The sequence below is a fragment of the Hemicordylus capensis genome, chromosome 4 (assembly GCF_027244095.1).
Source record: "Hemicordylus capensis ecotype Gifberg chromosome 4, rHemCap1.1.pri, whole genome shotgun sequence".
Classification (NCBI taxonomy): Eukaryota; Metazoa; Chordata; class Lepidosauria; order Squamata; family Cordylidae; genus Hemicordylus; species Hemicordylus capensis.
Genome location: NC_069660.1, coordinates 252,518,322 through 252,532,644, shown reverse-complemented (window position 1 = coordinate 252,532,644; position 14,323 = coordinate 252,518,322). Strand labels below are relative to the sequence as shown.

The 14,323-nt window shown below is 45.0% G+C and overlaps 1 protein-coding gene across 8 annotated transcripts in view; it reads left to right on the top strand.

Moving 5' to 3' along the window:
• Window positions 1–14,323, top strand: part of KLHL14 (kelch like family member 14) — a 207,866-nt gene that overhangs the window by 96,964 nt on the left and 96,579 nt on the right. For 6 of the 8 annotated variants that reach the window (XM_053246806.1, XM_053246807.1, XM_053246808.1 and 3 more), the window contains one exon: window positions 3,090–4,082. In XM_053246806.1, the coding sequence (XP_053102781.1) occupies window positions 3,090–4,082 (993 nt within the window). Of the gene's footprint in view, window positions 1–959; window positions 1,476–2,555; window positions 4,083–14,323 lie in introns of those variants that run through there. The other 2 variants (XM_053246811.1, XM_053246805.1) reach the window with 2 other exon arrangements.

The window sequence follows — 14,323 nt, the reverse complement described above, 5'->3', positions numbered from 1 at the left end:
GTGAATACAGCAACATTTCTTCAAATACCTCTGATTTAAATTTTACAAAGCAATTTTTTTAAAAACCCACCAAAAAACTGCCCCAAACAGTGCATAGTGCAAGTTTATAGGCATCTCTAGACCAGGCAGAAAGTTGAAAGGTTATGGTTAAAAAGTAGCTGCTTTCCTGTTGCTTGATTCAGCCTTCTGTATTGCAAAGTCTTTAAACCAAAAGAAAAATCTGGCGATATGCTAATCTGACAATAAAAAGTGACTTCTGAACCTTTATCTGTTGAGGAGCTGACAGTGAAGTACAGAGACGGTTGTCTAACCAGACAAAATGACAGAGAAAATATGCTTTCAAACAAGAGCATAAATCGTAGATAGTGCAGTTGAACCACAGTAAAAGGAACGGCTATACTACTAATACTATGCACTACCCTCACTTTACCTCTGCTTCTCCATCTCTCCCCTTCATATGCATGAACGGAGGATGTACCCTGTCAAACGAATAACATAGAGGGTTGTGGGGGGGTGACAATATCTCTTGTACTGAGATCAGGCATTTCCATCACATGGTGGCCGATGGAGGGGAAGTAGAAAACAAATATAGTGCAATGTGAATCTAGCAGCATTCTGTAGACACAAAAGTTTGCATATTGCACTGGGCGCTTGAAGATCATAAATCTATGCATGAGAAAGATGTAGTGGAAATTTGGGGGGGGGGGGATTAGAGTTTATTTTTGTCATCTCTGTGAGACAGCTACTCATTCATCCAGATCACAGCTAAGAAAAAAAGCTGGTCACAGAAATTAGCAGTTTCAGCTCAGCAGCAAAGTCGCCAGCCTGTGAAGGCAGAGAGAAATTGACTAATTAGCAATGCGCACTAAAACTTGACGGTTCTTTATAGAGAGAGAGACGAGAGAGAGGAGAGAGAGAGGCAGAGGAGGGGAGGGGGGTCGCTTTCTCCCCTTCTTTCTTCCAAAGATGTTTGAAATCGCAGTCATTTACGCTCGACAATTTTTACAATAGCCTTGAGCCATAATTTTGCGAGTCTCTCCAGCATCCATCCCCCTGTATGGTCTCTCTCCACTGGCCATGCACGACCGTTTCTCTCCCCAACCGTGGATTTCCTATTACTCTCGTTACGACTCACTGAGCCCCAGGCCCAAGGATAATGATGTGTTGTTTCTTGGTAGCATAATTTGTCACACGTACATTTTTTCTTCTTCTTCTCTTGCAGAAAGCTCTGCGCTCGCTCTCTCTCTCTTTCTCTCTCCCCTTCTCCCTCTCGTATTTTCTTGCTGTTGCTAATTCATGGTGATCAAATGATGTACGACAAAATAAATTGTAAAGAGTGACTGCTTGGAGTTAGGAACCAGAAGGTCTTTTTTTTTTTTTGGAAGGAGCGATCAAACCTTTAAAAAGGAAGGACAATTGATTTTTTGGGGGGGAGCTTAAGTGAACCTTTACTTTGGCAGCTGGTTGTGGAGCAGGTAAGTTTCTGGCCTTCGGTCTAACCGTCTGAGTGTATTTTCTTGTGGCTTGTTTATTGTCGAGAAGATGGGGCGTGTGTGTGTGATTTGTGTGTGCTAGAAGTATGCGGGGGGGGGGCACTTGTGTTACACAAACGTCTTTGGAGAATAAACTCCAATTGCAAGAAATGGTCAAAGGAGAAAGGAAGAGGGGGAGGGAGAATGGGAGGTGTGTATAGAGGTGTCTATTAGAGGGGGACTGACCGGGTCCACTTAAAGGGAGAGGCTCTTGGAGATTTCTTAAACCCATGCTACTGTGAGGGAGGGGAAGTGGATGGATGGGGAAGGGGGTGCCCCGGGCTGCCCACCCCCGTCATAAGAGAAAACAAGGAGTGCAAGCGCTACCGAAAAGAGGAGAAGCTACAATGGAAGTAGCAGCCCTCGGTGGGATCCCGCAGAGCCTCAGGATCAGCAGAGGCAGTGGCCGCGGCGCTGCTTGCTGCTGCTGTGGCAGACTCGACTCTCCCCGAGGCGGGCTTTGGCCAGAGCAGGTCCCTTTCCCCTTGGCACTAGCAGGTGCAACTCCAGGTTAAGGCTCGGCTTATCGATTCTCGGCTGCCGCCGCCGCCGCCTCCCTCAAAGTCCCGCTGACTTTGGCAGAGGAGTGCCGGCTCCAGCTCCTTGCGGCGCAGGGACACTTTCCCGCCGCCTCTTCCTCCTCCCTTCTCCCTGTGGCTCTCCTGCCCTCCAAAGCTCGCCCGCCTCCCCCGAAGTTCCCGGAGTTGCCGGAGTTAAAGCGGCGCCGCCTTCCGCCCACCGGAAAAGCAACCCATGCCGGATAAACACAAGACCAAGCGACTCGGCCTGCCTCTGCCCCTTGCCCAATGCCATGCAATGCAGCACGCGCAACCAGGGGTGGCCGGAGTTGGGCGCACAGCGTTCCCCGCCCCCAACTAGGACCTTGCTCGTCTCGTCCCCCCCCCCACACACGTCCGCCCACCACCCCTTTTCACGTACCGCTTCTAGACGAAGCGTCTCACAGCTCTGCAGAGTGTGGCTTCCAAAGGCGGGAAAGGCGCAATTTTGGGAAGGGGAGGGGCATCCGAAGGGGGCAGCTCAGGCAGCTTGGCTCAAGTAGTGGCCTGGTCCTGGACTTTGGCAAGGACCTTTTTTTTTTTTTTAAAGAACAACTTTGAGTCACTCTATAGTTTTTGTGAGCGGGGTGTTGTTTTTTGCAGCTCGGAAAACAAGCAGTCCAAACACCCCGCGGCCCCCCCCCCCGCCCCGCCCCAGCCAGCTGCATGGGAACAGCACCATTGCAAAGCCATCTCTCCGCAAGTGGCGCGCGCCTCCTTCCCTGGGGTGAAAGTAGTTGCCAGGTCCCCACCGCACCTCACCCTACTTCCCAGATGAAGGCCAAGACTTCATGGCGGGGGGCAGCCAGAGTTTTAAGTACCCCCGACGCTGCAGTGGTCGTGGGGTAAACAAGCTAAACAGGGCGCCTCTCTGTTCTTGCAATAAGGCTGATGGATACGCCCGGCCTGTAAAGCTCCGTGTGTGCCCCCCCGAACCACCCATTTTCCTTCCTTTTCTCTCCCTCCCCCCTCTTTCCCCTGCCTTGCCCTCTTTCCCCAGGTCGGAGGGTTTCCAGTCAGGTGTGTTGAGGCTGCTCGCCATGTCAAGGTCCGGGGACAGGACGTCTACCTTCGACCCCAGCCATAGCGACAACCTGCTTCACGGCCTCAACCTGCTGTGGAGGAAGCAGCTCTTCTGCGACGTGACCCTCACGGCCCAAGGCCAGCAGTTCCATTGCCACAAGGCCGTGCTGGCCTCGTGCTCGCAGTACTTCCGATCGCTCTTCTCCAGCACCGCCGGCGGAGGAGGAGGCGGCGGCGGCGGGGGGAGCGGGCACCACCATCATAGCCTGGGCGTCGGACCTGGCGCTCAGGACGGCCTGCCCCCCAAAGAGCAGCAGCAACAGCAGGAGGAGCCCGGCACGCCCTCCTCCTCGCCGGAGGACAAGCTCTTGGCTAGCCCCAGGGCCATCAACAACCTGGTGCTGCAGGGCTGCTCGTCCATCGGGCTGCGTCTGGTGCTGGAGTACCTGTACACGGCCAACGTGACCCTGTCCCTGGACACGGTGGAGGAGGTGCTGTCGGTCAGTAAGATCCTGCACATCCCGCAGGTCACCAAGCTGTGCGTGCAGTTCCTCAACGACCAGATCTCGGTGCAGAATTACAAGCAAGTGTGCAAGATCGCCGCCTTGCACGGCCTTGAGGAGACCAAGAAACTGGCCAACAAGTACCTGGTGGAGGACGTGCTGCTGCTCAATTTCGAGGAGATGCGTGCCCTGCTAGATTCGCTGCCTCCCCCAGTGGAGTCGGAGCTGGCGCTCTTCCAGATGTCCGTGCTCTGGCTGGAGCATGACCGCGAGACCCGCATGCAGTACGCCCCAGACCTTATGAAGCGCCTCCGCTTTGCCCTCATACCGGCCCCGGAGCTCGTCGAGCGGGTCCAGTCCGTGGATTTCATGCGCACCGACCCCGTCTGTCAGAAGCTGCTGCTGGACGCCATGAACTACCACCTGATGCCTTTCAGGCAGCACTGCAGGCAGAGCCTGGCCAGCAGGTAAGAGAAGTGGGGAGCGGGGTCAGCTAGAAATCGGGTACTTTGCAGTGGATTTGCTGCTTTATACGTGCAAGTGTGAGGTCCAAAAGTTGAGTATTCAACATTGCGGAGCTAGTAACAAAACGGGAAGTGCATGTGCCTGCGAGGGGGCCTGCGGAATTGAGTTAAGGGGAGGGGTGGAGTGGGGTGAACACACCCTCCCATAGGCACAGAGTGAAAATAGACAACCCAAAAAAGTACAGTCGCCCTTGAGAAATTATCCTGGCATCAGTCCCAAGTAGGGATGCATCAGGGCTCAAAAAAGAGCTGCAGAGTGACATTGTTAATTTGGTCCTTTTAAAGAAGCAGTAGTGGTTTCAATGATTACTTTGGTTGTATGCTGTGTCAACAACTCTTATAGAAACTAGGTAGAGAGAAGAACTGGTCTGGATCTCTTTTTGCTTCTACTTGTGGTCTTGTGGTCAAGCTTAGATCATGATCAGCTAGGTCTCCCAAATATTAATGCTGTTACATGAAACCTGGACAATAGGGAAAGTTTGTACTGTTAGGTTCCTCTGACCAGACCTGCCCAAAGCATGAGAATTCCTCTTGTTGCCAGCCCTCTCCCACTCTTTAAACTTTGTTGATCAGAGACTTTGTTGCTACAGCTCATGTGGTGTTGCTGTTAGGCATTTGGAGAAAGCAAGATTCTTTAGACTGGCTTGTAATTGAAGAATTTTTTTGATGGTAAAAATAAACTAGAGAAGGTAGAAAAGAATAATGTCCTGCTGAAGGCCACAAAGTTGAAAAGACAAGAAAAACTTCAGTAACAGGTTCTGGTGTGCTAGATGGTGCTCAAATAACTAGTGTAGGTATGCTGAGTACAGCAAGCAAGGCTGTTGACAGGGGAAAGTGGAATGTGTTGGATAATTTAGTAGATGTCTCTTAAAATACAATATGGGAAGAAAATTGGATGGGCAAACAGCCATGGCTTAGTAGCATTAGTTTTAAATCCCATTATGAGCTCCCTCCCTGGGCCTTTTCTACAGAAAGATGGTATCTTGCCAGCTTCTAATCTTTCTGCTGTGGAAGTTATCACAGTTCTTTATTACATAATACTTCGTTCCAATGATACTACAGTGCAATGTAAATGTTAGATTTAACAGCAAGAAGTACAGTTCTAAAATGAGTTATTAATTGTCTCATGTTGCCATTTAAACTTGTTTCCAATTTTATAAAATAGAGCAAATATAGAAGAGATTTTAAAGTGATGATGTCCAAATTTACCTCTAGCTATCAAATTACTTTTTATGTTTATTGATATTTCAGATACAGAGATAATGAAACTGTTGTAGAGGAAAAGTTGTGATGTCATATTGTTTTTGTCTGTGACATCACACAGTTTCTTGGTAATGAACAAATGAACTAAAATGTTAAAAACAAATATTGTGAAGTTAATATCAGGAGTGCAAAGTACATCATAGCTATTTTAAGGAATACATTAAAAGATAGTGTAAGTGTTTAATATATAGCTCTATTTGTAGAATATATTATAGTAAACAAATAGGCTGTCTGAAAGTCTGAGCATGTCTCAGAACTTTTATTTTGCCTCCTAAATGTACGATTAGCAATGAATTACTGTTAATGCAGTATTTTTAGGGAAGACTGTTATAAGATTCAAAGTGTTTTGAATTGTATGGCGGATTATTGCCTTGTCCAAAATAATTTACAATAAGTGTATATCTCAAGGATTTAACTATAGCAGGAGATATCTGAAGAGCTTCTTATCTTTGAATCTAAATGTGTGTACAATACCCAGTATCTTAGCATGTCTCACTGCTATTACAATAAATATCATCAGGGCTGTACAATATAAATATTTGGGGTCCTGACAGTAGCATGTCTGGCAGTTGCTTCTGGGATAAAATGATCATAATTTTTTGGCTTTCCAAATACAGACTCCAGTGCCTACTTTAGCCTGAATTCTGCACACCACCTGGGACATGAAGGGGCTCATGTTGTGGTGGATTGTTGAGATACCAGACTGTTTGGTTCACTGCAGATACCTGCCAGCTTCACTGGTCCATATCATTTGAAGGATATGTAGTGGTGTTCTGACCACTGAATGTTTACAGGTGTCAGGAAGGCTGATACTTCTGCTGCTGGAAGCTATTTTTTTTTTCTTTAAGCAAAAAAATAAAAGGGACAGTCATAAACTGACTTTATTCTGCGATCATGTAGCTGCCTTGAGTGGAGCATGCATTTATTGGTTTTCCATATGTAATCTACCCAGATGTGTTGATAATATTGCTAGTGAGTGGCACACTGCAATTTGCTTAACTTCAAAATATGTTTAGAACAACAACAAAAAATGTTCTAATTAGGTTTCTGCTGGTATCACCAAACCAGAAGTAACACATTTCTGTCTTCTTACATGCATAACTACCTGTTTCTTTAAAAGTGCTTCATAACGTTTGACTAATACAGCTAACCAGCTATAAGAACTTTGTAGGGACATATACAAAGTATTCAAACTGATTAGCTTCTTTTGTTACAGTAAAGCTTTATTCCAGATTTCAGAATTGATAACTTTAATTAAAAATCTGCTGTTGTATCATGATAGTTTGACAGTCATTATGATTATTGTACACTGCTGTGTTAACTTACATGTACATGTAAAAGATGAATAAGTCAAAGATCTTCAGAAACAAAAGTATTTACTCGATGAAGGTTTTTAATAAGTTTCATGATTTTATTAAAACTGATTTTATTATTAAAAGTCAACTTGAATCCTTATATATGAATAAAGGTGGGATATAAATTTCAAAAACCAAGAATTTATTTCTGAAAGTTTAACATTAGATAACAGATGATTCTTTAAAATATAAAAACATTTGGAATTATGAATTTGGAAAGAGCATATTTAAAAGTTATGGGAGTAAAGTAAATGGATGGATAGAAATTAATACAGAGAATGATTTTCAGACGTCCTTATAGGGAGCAATAATGGCATAAGTAAATTAGAACTACACGAAACATTTCATGAAAAGATGTTTATAAAGGATTCTTATGAACATGACTCTTTTTGCAAGAGAGCAGTAGTCTCTTGGTTCTTCTCTCTGAGAGGTAAATAATGAAATAGCATAGACATCTGCTTGATACTTTGTAATGAAGAACATGGAATTAACACACCTGCTCTTAAAGACTGATTAACATCCTGCTGCAGACTCCCATTTACTTTAATGGGGACTGTATCAGGCCTTCAGCATCATTTGATAACTGTTTTCCTTATTTGCTTAAAATAACACTTTTGTTCCTAATGCACTACTTAAAACTGTAGCACACAGATGGCTTTGGGAGTTGTCCTAGTTACAAACTTTAAACTCCTACTAAAGAGAGAGAGTAAATATCCAAAAGCTTGAACTATGGTTATTAGTATATACAAGCCGACCCCGCACAGAGCATCTGTGCTCTCTTTGGGGCTGGCTACCTCTCTCTCTCTCCACCCCCCCATCTCCGGTGGGGCTGAGTGCCCCTGCCGCGGCCACCGCCAGCGGGCCCAGTGCCGCCGCCGCCAGCAGGCCGAGTACCCCCGCCGCCGCCGCATGCCGCCTTAACATCCGTGGCCGAGCTGGGCCCGCCAGCCGCCACCTTGCATGGCCAGGCCCGCCGCCGCTGCCTCGCGTCTGCCCAGCCAGTTAATTATCCTGGGTGCGCCTTACCCAATCAGGCACCCCCGCAGCCCAGCCAATCAGCTGGGCTGCCGGGACACACATTCTAAAGGCACACCCAGGAGAATTATATATATAGATGTGAAAATGATAACTTTATGTCTTTTCTGTAAGACAATCTTGTACTCCCATCATCACTATAAAACTAGCATGTATGTGAACAGGGCTGTCCTTAGGGCATGGCAAGCAGGGTGACTGCCCCGGGCCCTGCTCTTTTACCCTCCCCCCATTAGAATTAACTGGAAAGGGGGCCCTGCACTGGCTGATTTGCCCCAGGCCCCGCACCCCTGTCTCTAAGGACAGCCCTGTGTGTGAAATCTTTCATCTTGATTGACATCATCAGAATTATTACTTTTCAAATACGTTCTGTAGATAGTAGTAATGTATGAGTTCCAGAGACTCAGTAGTCTCAGGTTAAGTAACATGTCCCCTTTTATATTCACATAAGACATGTGTGAGCTCTGAAAATTATTTAAAAGCAAGAAGTTTGGAAACCTACACCAGCATTTTGCAAACACATGTTTTCTACTACTACTACTACTACTACTACTACTTTTTTCTAATAAGAAAAAATTGAAAGATTTAATTACAGCCCAGTTTTAAATTGAGTTCAATGGATCTTAATCCTAAGAATACTTACCAGCTTTAGAAACTGTAAGGTTCTGAGTATTCTCTGATTCTGATCTAGCAAAGGGTTTAATCATATGCTTTTAAAAGAATGTAATAGACACATTCATGTTTTCATCTTTTAAAATGTATTGGAGACTTTTAAATTCAGTGAGAGCTGTTGTATGCTTATATACCGGTACAAATGTTGTGATGAACTAGGACTCATATTTCAGTGCTACTTATTATAATGTCATGGCTTGTGCACACATTATGTGTTACCTCTCAGTTGCTGTATCAAGAGGTGAGTGCTAAGCTACATACATGGAGATAATGTTCATACATCTTGCTAGAGATAATGATAAAGCATTAACTTTAGCATTTCCTGTTACATTACTTTGGTCCCATTGTCAGTGACCTGGTAGGTGAGACTCTTCTTTGCATTCTAGTTTTCTTGGTGACTGACACTAAAGAAAGATAATTTTCTTTCTATGTTTGCTTACTTTTACTCCTTACTCTCCAGAGTGGTATAAGGCAAAAATAAGAGGTACTAGGAACTGAGAGAATTGGAGTAACAGGAGAGTTGTCTCTGCTTTCCCACTTTTCCCATATCTGAGAAAGAATGCATCAACTCTCTTCAGGCAAAATGGAAGCAATTGGGTATGTGAAAGGGCTATTTTGGATTTTTCATTCCTTTTGCTTCACCAAGAAAATCATAGCTCACAATAGCACAGGGCAGGTTCAATAATTGTGTTTTGATGCCCTGGCTTGTTCACAAGTTGTGGCAAGAACAAACTGAGATTTTGCCAGGTCCGGGTGTAATGCTAAACTGTGGTTTGCTCTAAACCACAAGCAGAAGCTAAACATTTCTTCCTCTTGCACACAAAGAGGTGAGGACAGCATATGAGCCTGAGGAGTGTGCTAGTAATGCTAAATCATGATTAAATCATGGTTAACATTGGGTCCCAATATCTGCTTTTTGAGGTATTTATCTTAATACTGTGCACTATCTAGCGAGTCATTACAGGTAGTGACTGACATTCTGTGCAGTGTTAGAACTTTGTAACAGGAACTGTATAGGTAGAAGGCTCACATATTCCTGACGTCAAAAAGTCCTTTTGGCGGGAGGAGAGAGCACTAAAAATCATTCCCCACTCTCCCTGCATTTCCCAGCTTGGCAACGTTCTGTGGGGAGCTGAGTCTTCCACCAACACAACTCCTGTTATGTACTTCTAAGACTGCAGAATGTCAGCCACTGTGACCTAGCCCTTGGGTCCAGGAAGATACCATTCTATATCTCACTAGAATCATCTGCAGCTCTCCTGGGTGATCCATCTCATACTCCTGTTTATTGCTTTTTATGTGCTCTCTACATGTCCTCAGACCTCAAATAATGCATATTTATAACTCTGCCTGTGAAAAACAAACATGGACATTTGTTTACTTATTTATCATATATTTATCCCATCTTTGCTCCAGAGGACCTCAGAATGTCATACACAGGGTCATTCATGTTATTTTCATTCAGGGTCATTCATGTTATAGACTGAGAAATAGTGAGACTGGTTCAGAGTTACCAACTGAGTTTCATGACTGAGAAGAAAACGGAACATAGCCAAAGTTTTCACACTCAAGTTTGGCTCTGCTGCCACCTCCTTCGAAAAAGAGGTCCTGGAATGAAGGCCAACATTAGAACATGGATCAATATACATGGAGGAGTCCCATTCTGGCTGAGGAGAATTATCCACAGTCACACCCCTTTGCCTGGGAGAAAGAGAGAGGTGGTTGGCGAGAGTATAAGAATAAAAAAAATCTCTATGGCATCATTGTCTACGGAGCAACCCCGGTCGATTGAGCAAACTTCAGCTTCCTCTATGACAGAAACATTAGGCTCAAGATCTTCAACACAACCCTTAAACTCATTTCTTTCACCAACTCCTCTATCCTTATTGGGGGTGGCAAGAAAACAATCAGTCTTGGTCTGGGTGGATCCACAAAGCAGTTTAGCTTGTATTTTAGAAGGCAGCTTAGCTGATAATCTAGCTTTTATTTTAGCCAATTTTCTATTCGGAAGCTTATCAACTGCAGGTTCACCATCTCCACGGAGCCTCCCCCTAAAGCACTTTTTACAGTTCTTACAGTTCTTATCCATGTTATGCCCCAGCATAATGAATTCTCCTGGTAGTGCTTAAACAGACACCAAGGTGATAAGATAAGAGCCAGCTGTGTAAACTGAATAAATAATAAACAAAACAAAGTCTATACGGCTAGCATATAAGCTGAACCTAAATCCATGGATTCTATCTACTGACTACACCACATTTACTTTTCATTTCATGGAAAATGTTGAACTATCAAGTACATATGGGAGTGTGAAGCACATTCCCACACAATCCACACTGCTCTGTGCCGTACGGAGCAGGGTGGATCGCTTTGAGGCCAGGACTCATTATCCTGGCCACTGGGTATCCAACAGTGTGCCGAGCGCAGTTCACTGGTGGGGTTCCCGAGGACGGGCACTCTAGGCACCTGTCTCTGCGCCAGCATGAGTTGCAAGCCGCTCACGCTGACACATGATTAAGCTGGATTAAGGGCACGTTTGCACCCTTAAACCTGCTTCGGTGCTGGGTTTGGCGCTGCGGCACTGCCAGGATCCACGTGGAACCCAGCGGTTCTCACAGGCAGCCAACCCTGGGCTTGGCTGCTCATGAGAACAGCCTCACAGTCTTCAAGTAAATGGACTCGCTTAGTGTCCTTCCATGTGTACAAATATGTATCAGGTATTCTCTTTTAGGGAGTATACAGGCTCTACTTAGTTTTAAATTGCCACATTTTAATAATCTGTATATTTATTTAAGTACCTGTAGCTAATCCTCTGTGTGGCAGCTCTTGCAAGAGTTCGTGCAAGAGGAGAAAATGGCGATGGTGGCAGCAGAGATAGCGGTGCAGCCTCCCTCTCAGGCCGGCCTGCCGGCCAAAAGTCAGGTACGCCAGGGGGGGGTGGCATCAGCGGGCAGCAGGTGGCAGAGATGGCGGCGCAGCCTCTCTCTCTGGCCTGCCTGCTGGCCAAAAGGCAGGAACACCAGGGGTAGGAGCACTGGTGGTGGTGGGAAACAACAGAGGCGGGGGAATGGGGGAGAATTAGAGCCACGGATGCTCTGCGTCCGGCCCAGCTAGTTTATCTTATATCACTTAGTATGCATTTTGTTTAGGAAAGAAATAAAATACAGACCAGAAATTGATATAAATCAGTTATTTAATTGGTCTTGGGCAACATTTCTGAACTTCAGTGGGATTTAAGCAACCTATCTGTGCAGGACGGCAGCCTTGGTGATTGGTGATATAATTCTATCCACCTTGCAAAGAAAGTCCACCAGTGAACCACAGTGTACCCTCTAACGGGGATTCCCAGATGTTGTTGATTACAACTCCCATAACCCATAACCGCCAAGCAAAGGCTGTAAAGGCTAAGGCAGTTGCAGTCAACAAAATCTGGGACTCGAATCCCTGTTAGAGGGAACACTGGTGCACCACCTGCAAATATAAGGCTTAGTAAATTAATTTATACCCTCATTTCTTAGAAGTTCAGAATCAGAAGTTCAGCCCCCACCTCCCCCCAAAGCTTTCTCCCAAACAGCCATGCCTTTTGGCACTACTATTTAGCTGTCACCTACAAAATGCTGTCCACAATGCAGATGACTTGACAGTCATGGTGGCATAATACATCCTTTAGTAACCCAATGATTTGTGACTGGCAAAACCCACGCAGTGTGAAGTATTCCTCAAAATTTTTCATGTATGCCAAGAAATAGATGGCACTCATAAAAGAGTTCTGATACTATTAGCTATTAACAAATGATTATTTTTTTCTACCACTGGTTCTTGAAGCCACAAGCTTTTCTGAAGAACAAGAAGTTGAAATTTGTAAATTTGTTTCTTGACTTTGGCTTTTGTTACTGAATTATTTGTTAGCCTGGAACACTTTCAAAAAGTTCATGTTTCCCAGGATTCCTAGCACCATATGTCACTCACTAAGGGAGTGCACATGACCAGTAGATGGGAGGCTGGGTGGGGAAGGCAGGGTTGAACCTACCTTCCCTGCAGATGACCAGTTGTCTCCTCTTTAATGTGGTGGTGCATGCCCACATGATCCACGCTGCTGCCCGCAGTGGAGACAATTGGTCATCTTTTTGCAATGGAGAAGTCCCTTTCCTGAGTAGCCACCGGACGAGCTGGTGGCAACTGCAGACGAATCTCTCCTGATGATCTCAATGGGCGGTGTGGTTCATAGCGAAGAAGACCTTCTCTTAAATACCCAGGGCCCAAAATGCAGAGGTTCTTTCCATAAAGTAGAAACATATCTTTCCATAAACATATCGGTGGTGGTTTGGGGGGATGGATAACATAAGAGTTTTAAGAGTATTTCCAGTACCCAAAGAGACTTCACCAATACATTTTCAGTGGGATTATACAAAATACAGTTCCTTGAAAAGGGAGGGATTATAATGTGGGACAATGAGAGAAAAGACAACAGCAAGTGTAAGTGTAAGTAAGTGTCTATATGGCAACAGTCTTCACTATTTTTCAGATGGTGGCCACTCGAAAACTTGTTCCATGAGAGAACCATTTCCCACTGTGCTGACTTCCACACAGTACTGCACTTTTTTCAGTGCTAGGAGGGCCCTTTAAGAGAGACGAAGCTCTATGGGGAAAGATGGGTAGGGCTACACATCCCAGTACTCTGTGCATGCCTTCCAAGATGGTGCAAGAGAGATGATTTTCCTTTCAAGAACCCTCTCTGCCTCTTCTTGGAGCTGAGCAAAGCGCAGCTCTGCACAGTGAGAATGATCATTTCTGCATGGTGCCAGGGGAATTGTGCAGAGCATTCAGCTTCAACAGAGACCCAACAAACAGTTAGCAATAGCAATAGCAATAGCAATAGCACTTACATTTATATACCGCTCTATAGCCGGAGCTCTCTAAGCGGTTTACAATGATTTAGCATATTGCCCCCAACATTCTGGGTACTTATTTTACCGACCTTGGAAGGATGGAAGGCTGAGTCAACCTTGAGCCCCTGGTCAGGATCGAACTTGTAACCTTCTGGTTACAGGGCGGCAGTTTTATCACTGGGCAGTTACAGGGCGGCAGTTTTACCACTTACCACTTTAGTCAGGGGCCTGCACTTAGGGTTGATGGGGGCCGCGGCTGGCCCCTGGGCCTTACAGTGAAGAGTGCTGCTATATGGTCAGGAACCTTTTGAAAGCATTTGTGGGAGGTATGATTTGAAAGTTGAAATGAAAATTGCTTTGATTGTTAATTCAGAGAGTCTACTTATAAGCAGGAACACTGAAAAGTAGACACATGAGAGAGTAAAAAGAAACAAACGGCACAGAGCAAACCAGCTGGAACAAAAATAGACATACATGTATTTTATTTATTTGGCTTATTTATGTTCTGCCAAAAACTTTGTGTCTTATGGCAGTTTACGCAAATACTAAAACAAAATCACATTAAAACCATAAAAGAAAAAACAAGTAGCCTGAGGAGGCTGCAGTTGGAGCAGAGGAGCAGTGAGGGGGAAAGAGGAGACGTTTGATTTCTTTTTAACCTGCTGCCCATTTCCCCTCTCAAAATGGCCCACTAACCTGCTTGCCCTTTACAGGGTTCCAGATGTATATTTACCTTCTCCTTCTCCTGCTTTTTAAATGAAAAGTTCTCAAAGCGATTTACATAGAAAAAGAATAATAATAAGATGTTTCCCTGTCCCCAAAGGGCTCACAATCTAAAAAGAAACACAAGGTAGACATCAGCAACAGTCCCTGTAGGACTGTTGTGCTGGGACTGAATAAGGATGATTGCATGCTCCCTGCTAAATATAAGAGAATTACCAGTATGTTTGTGGAATCTTGCCAGGGAACAACA